The sequence below is a fragment of the Nanorana parkeri genome, unplaced genomic scaffold (assembly GCF_000935625.1).
Source record: "Nanorana parkeri isolate BGI_ZX_2015 unplaced genomic scaffold, ASM93562v1 scaffold83, whole genome shotgun sequence".
In the NCBI taxonomy this organism is placed as follows: Eukaryota; Metazoa; Chordata; class Amphibia; order Anura; family Dicroglossidae; genus Nanorana; species Nanorana parkeri.
Window position 1 is genome coordinate 212,657 of NW_017306351.1, and position 6,780 is coordinate 219,436.

Below are 6,780 nucleotides of genomic sequence, written 5' to 3' on the forward strand. Positions count from 1 at the left end.
TCTGAGGCCAGTGTATTCAAGGTCAGCCAGCCATAACTGAGTGCAGGTCAGCAATCCCGGTCCAGACAGTAGCACCACTCAGTCCGTGTCTGGATCATGGTCTGCCATCTAGTGACCGCTGCATTAAACTATTGAGCTGGTACCTTTAGATTTTTACATAAAAGACAGACTAAGGGATTCCACTCTTTAATAGTGGTGCACGAGTACAGATCCCACAATGTTTCTGTAAGGTGAAGAGACAAAGCAGTGGACAATTAAAAAAATAAAAATCTGTTCATATTGTTACTTACTGCACTTTGATGTTAGCTCCATTGCTTTTAAAGAAGATTTCCCAACCCCATAGTAGGTGGGACCACAAAGTGTAGGAAAATGCTGGAACACCTTCTTGGCAATTCATCTACATTTTAGGCTGCCAAGGTAAAGAATATTTTCACATATAACCCTCCAACTTTTCGGAAAAATGTATTACGCATTTTGAGTAAAATCTCACATTACATGACATACAATGTATAAATGTTACTTGTAGTACATTTATATTTGTAGTAAAAATTAATCCTAACGAGCCTCATTCAGAATCCAGATACATCATTTTTGTCAAATACATTTGTTTACATTAAAAGATTTTGAAAAAAACTTACTTGAAGAATTTGGCACCGGTCTGATGAGCAGTCCACATCTTCACACGGTTGAAACATTCCCAGAGTAACACAGTTCAGAAGGATTACCATCATGCTTAGACATTCAAACCATGTTAAAGGAGGAAAGTTAAGGAAAATAATGAGGACATCGGCATACGCTCTGCCCTTACAATGCAATTTTTTTGTCATGTCATATACAGTAATTAGGTCAGAGCACAGATTTATCTTGGACACAAGTGTCCTCAACTAAATTTAGGTTTTATATAAGGGGTATAATGTCTCTCTTTAAGCATTTACTGAACTTCAAAAAACAGTGGTTAAGGTAAACAAACATAAGCGTAAATGCACATCTTGACTGCTAGACTGATGGGACCACTACAGCAACCATCACTGGCAGCAAATAGAGAGGAATGGTTCTTTCTGTGTCATTAAAAAAGGTTCTCATGGAGTCTAGCAGAAAAATGTGCTTGTTTTATTGCTAAAGACATTCTGTGGGAAGGTGTCAAAGGTTATCTTGTACCCAGCACTACTGTCTATGTCTGTGTTCCCCTCCCTCCCTCCAAAAATACTCTCATCATGCATCCCAGTAGGCTTAAGTGTATTTATTGCGGATGTGCATAATCTGTGGCGCATCAACATCAGGGAGCCGGCTACATGAACTTGGAAGCCATAACCAGCTTCCAATGAGAAAACAACAAAAAATGGTGAACAGGTGTACAAAAGCGGGGTTACAGACTAAAACAAGCACAACACTGGATTTACTGGCAATGTAAGTATGTTCATTGAGGACTCCCTAGTGAAGAAAGTAAAGACGGGTTTCAAATATTAAAAAAAAAATACACATGGAGGTGAAGTTCCTCCTCCAGTTCCCCTTTAAGTCAAGTATTATAGCTCATATTAACCAATTAAATATTCACTTCCATTTTCTGGTTAGGCTATAGATAGGACATATATAATCTGGCATACAGTGGATACACCTTCAGTTTTTTTAATATAATCCTAATAACATAAAAAAAGCGTGCATCGTTTTCATAGTTATATGAAGGGAAACTTCAAAATGACTCTGACCACATACTGTGCTTCAATAAATACTATTATTGCATATACAGTTCAAATATGGCAAATAAATACTGGAGCTTAATCTAAACCCTAAATGGGTGACTGTTAGTTTTTAAAACCAAGTGTATTATTAAAAAAAAAATCTTAAATTAAATACTGTTTTCACCATATTTTCATCCATTTTGCATCGCAGCACTGCTTATCTGCTCTATCCCCTTTCAGCTACTTCCTGTTTATATGCATGCTCTTCAGTACAAGATCAGCATCCTGAAAGTGGTAACTAGGCTGTCACCTCATAAAAAAAAAGTTATTGTGCAAGAACCTTCATGTCAGTAATAGGGATAACTCAGGTTCGGACTGAACCTGGGCTCCTTCCATGCCACCCAATCAGCTATGGGTAGGTAATTCCCCACCAGCAGCTTTACATAAACAAAGGGGTGGGATGCAGTGACGTAATTTACCTTGTATGGTTACATGCCTCTTTTTGGTAAAGGACATTTACCTAATATGGCTATGTGGTCATATAAGGTCATATAAGGTAAATTGCATCAGCACACACATCCCATCCCCAGTTTTCAAGGATCTGCAGGGTGGAGAATGGCCATCCTGCAGCTGATTGGTGGACAGTGCCCATAGCACATCCTTGTTCAAAGGAGGTTAGGTGCAGACTGGGTTCAGTGTAAACCTGAGCTCATCCCTAGTCATGAACACCATATATTCTTTTAACCATATCTGTAAGGCCCATTCACACCAGCTGTTGCGCTACATTGCATATGTAATGTGCTGATCTCACTGTGCTGATCTCACTGCCCATTTTTTCCAGTGCAGCCCCCAATTCAAGACAAGGCAATTTGTTGTGTCATGGACAAACACAGTTCATGGTAGTGTAAATCTGGTGGGATTGGGCCCTAAAAGTGTATACTTTAGGCACACACTTTACATCTCTGTTCTCATTATGTTCAGATTACACAATTCCCTATTCATTTGTGTCAGAGATACCACTATATAATTTGTTTTGATTGCTATTGTTGTGTTATGTTATAGTTACTGTAATTTCAATCAAATAAAGTGAACCTGTGCCTAAATATTGCACCCCAAAGTGTATACATATTCTAAAAAAGCAGTAAAAGCACTTTAAAACAAGCCTTCATTCAGCTCTAAATCTATTAGCATTGTAAAGAAATTTAATTTTCAAAGTTCACAACATAATGGAGAGCAGATCTTGGCAGGCTCTAATGTGCACAATAAGCAGATGTTTATAAGCTTCTAGAACCCAAAAGATCAGAGGATTTTAAGAATGAATAACTTCACAATAAAAACACATTGATATTTGGACTACTACTTTTTCTCAAATATCCATATGATTAGATTATAATACCTAATACTTAATAACCAAAGACATAAGGCTTATGTCAGAACAGAGCATACTTCTAACAGGCCGGCTCAGTAAGCCTTACATCCTCTACATACCCCCTTCTTCTATAAGCTCTTGGTCACTTCAGTGACCATAAACTTATAGTAGAGAGGTTCCCCAGACTTTAGACTCTCCTGATTAGGAAATGAATAGCTCTGGTCATTGGCAGACAAACCACTGATCACAGCTATTCATTGAAAATGTGCTACAGATGCAGTGTGCTCTTTTCTACCCACTCTCTGCTTCTGCATATGAGATGGAGATTAAGGACTCCATGTCCTCAAAGTCTTTCTCTATGTCAAAACTGAGGGTTTTTTTAGACCCCTGATATTTCACCAAAGCCCCCTGGCAGTACTGTTAAAATAAATAAATACGGGGGCGCATGCGCGCAGCTGCCGATGAAGGAAGCCTTCTGAGACGGCTCCGCAGCTCACCCAGGCAATCCAGCTCATAGCCCAGCAGTTCACCTCCCTTGCCCGTCAGTCTACCTCGATCGGCAACCAGAACGCTCCCGGCATCGGATCATGTCGTCATCGGCGCCCAAGCTCCCTCAGAAGGGGAAAAAAACAGCCCATTCAAGAGGCGATGGCCCGAGCCTCGGCCAAGATGTCGACCGCGGCCCACATACACGAGGTAACGGCCCGCACAGCCCCAGTGTCCAGTAGTGACATAGATGAGGGAGATCTGGATAGCCATGAAGGAGACCGCTCCCGCAAACGATCCCAAACAGCCCTCTTACAGCGATTTGACGCCATGCTTCAGAAAGCACTTCAATCCACCTCAAAGCAAATAACTGACAGGCTGCTCAAAGAAATAAGGGACATAGGCCACCGCACCGCTGCACTGGAAGACAGGTGTGACGACCTAAAGACAGACCTATCCACAGTTGCTGGAGATATGGAGTCCCTCCGTGAGGAAAACTCACAACTGGTATCCAAACTTGAGGACTTAGAAAACAGGTCCCGGCGCTCTAATCTCCGCACCCGCGGGCTACCTGAACACATAGTGGATCTGTACTCCACGGTGACAGCGCTCTTTCAAGAGTGAGCCCCTGACATCCCTCTGGAGCGACTGGAGATAAAGAGGACCCACCGGACCCTGAACCACAGACACCCGAGGGACCCCCTCGTGACATTCTGGTTAAACTACATTTTTACCGCACCAAAGAGGCCCTTGCTACGGCCGCCAGAACCAAAGCGCAGCAAGGCCCGCTTTCATTCCAGGGTCATGAGTACCAGTTGTTTGCGAATCTGGCTCCTTCCACTATAACCAAAAGGAGGTCTCTACGCCCCTGCCTGGATGTCCTCACCAAACATCATATTCCGTACAAATGGGGATTTCCCTTCCGGCTGGTGTTCTTCCACGGAGGTAAACACCATACATGCACCACTCTGGAGAAAACTCAACGCAAATTGGCAGACCTCGGCCTAGCAGATTCACAACCTATGAGCCCAGATCCCCGGCACTCTGCTGCTCTTTCCTCCAAGAGGTCCAGGAGTGGCTCGGACCACAACCACTCAGGTGAATCGAGCCGCCCTGCAGTCAAAATGACCACCAAAACTCCCCCGCCACGCTGAACTAAGCAGATATGCAACCCTTCCTGGGTTGGTTCCGCCATTTTTGCCACCTGATGGGATGGCAGATGCCCGGCTCCTTGCGGCCGTTTGAAGCGGGCTACATCCAAAGTTGAAGTCACCTGTTGTGGCCTGTTCCTGCCTTTGGTCCTTGTGAGTCTATTTCCACCTTCATGAGGCTACCTCCCCTACAGCTTCAAATGATGTTCGAAGTTCCTCGAACTCAGGTCTCCTACCCCCTTTGAGGACTACCTCACCTCTCAGAACGGTCCAAAGCGCTACCTATTCCCAAACTGTCTTATACCACAATATGGAATCATTCTTACCCCACTGCAACGGAGCTTCTCTCCAATCCACTGACCCCCCACGTTACACTTCTGCATCAACTCCTCTGTGCTACTTATTTGCAGCGATTGTTGATTTTCCCATGATATATCCTTTTTGCTGTTGTTCTAATGTATTAAATATAAGTTAGTATGTTGCCCAAGATTTCGGACTACGCAGTACCAGTGGGATGAGGCCTTGCTATATCCCCTTTCCATCTTGGCGGATTGAGGTGCCCTTCGGTCCCCAATCCCTCCGACCTAATCGTGGTTCCTCGCATCATCCAATGTCCCAGACATATCTACCTAAATACTATATGTGCTCTATGGCTGTCCCCTTGCAAGGGTAGCACTGACCGCATCTAGGGCGCAAGAAACATTGTCACTTATTGTCCTATCACCACTTGAACTAGGACCACAATTCCCACAGCCACAACAACTGGCCTCCCACTCATCCCATTGCTACTGCTTACACCCTGTTGTAACACCGGAAGCTTCTTTTAGGTTGCACTGTTTTGTACTTATAGTCCCCTTGACGGGTTTATGGTTCGGGTGAACCCCAAATTTGTTTTGTCTCATAGATAACTTTGCCTGGGTGAGTGCGTCACTGCGCTCCCCATACCTTGGACACCTTGGGTGGAACGAGACGCTTCGTTTCCTTCCACCCAATGTTCCGAGCATGTTGTGGATTTTATCCACTACCGGTTCTTGTATGTGTTTTGCTGTTTAGTGTGTCTTGTCTTATGTGTCCCATCCCCCCTTGTTTTCCCATCTCTTCTCCCCCTTTTCTCTCCTCCTTTTGTCCTGCTGACAAGCCCTGGGTTGAGATGCGCGCTGGTGACAATGACAGGAACTATGGCCCCTAGAGCATCTAGGCCGGGTGAGTACCACAATCACAACCGATATTTACCCCAATATGTCTCTTAAAATACTGAGCCTTAATGTACAAGGACTCAACTCCCCTAACAAGAGGACGCGAGCCTTCAGATTTTTCCAATCCTCCCACGCAAACGTCATTTTTGTTCAGGAAACCCATTTCTCCAAAACATCCTGCCCCAAATACTTCAGTGCCCAATTTCCTCAGGTATACATGGCCAATGACTCGTGCAAAAGAAGGGGTGTCCTGATCGGCTTCCGCAGATCAGCCAATTTCACATGTCACTCGGAGACCCGTGACCCTCAGGGTCGCTACCTGATTCTCACGGGTCTCCTGGATGATCAGGAAATTACATTTGTCTCCTACTATGCTCCAAATGTGGACCAACTTGACTTCTTTCGGGATCTCTTGGAAAAGGTGCACACCCGCTCGACGGGTGCAGTCATCATGTGTGGGGATTCCAACATGGTTCTATATCCGCATCGAGATAAGTCCAGAACATCTCCAGTCTGCTTGCACATGGCAAGACCCTTTAGAGACTTAGTGCCCTCCTATTCACTGGTGGATTGCTGGAGAGAACTCAACCCAAATAAGACTGACTACACACATTATTCCCACCCCCATGCTGTCCACTCCAGAATCGATCACATTTTTGTCCCCACTACTCTGACGCCCCACATCCTCCACTCCCACATCCTGCCGGTCCCATGGTCTGACCACTCCGCTGTCACCATGATCCTCCCTGCCTTACACCCCACCCCCAACGCTCCGACCTGGACCCTGAATGACTCCCTTCTCACTGATCCTACCACCAAGATCCTGCTAGAATCCTACCTCTAGGACTATTTTCAACTTAATCGCACCCCTGAAATCTCTCCTGTCCTCCTTTGGGAGG

The 6,780-nt window shown here is 44.7% G+C and overlaps 1 protein-coding gene across 1 annotated transcript in view; it reads right to left on the reverse strand.

The window, feature by feature from the left end:
• The window catches only part of LOC108783671 (voltage-dependent T-type calcium channel subunit alpha-1I-like), a 194,801-nt gene extending 194,073 nt beyond the window's left edge, over nucleotides 1-728 (reverse strand). The window contains exon 1 of the mRNA XM_018552287.1: nucleotides 639-728. Coding sequence (XP_018407789.1) covers nucleotides 639-728 — 90 coding nt within the window. The remainder of the gene's footprint in view (nucleotides 1-638) is intronic.
• Between the last annotated feature and the right edge of the window lie 6,052 nt (nucleotides 729-6,780).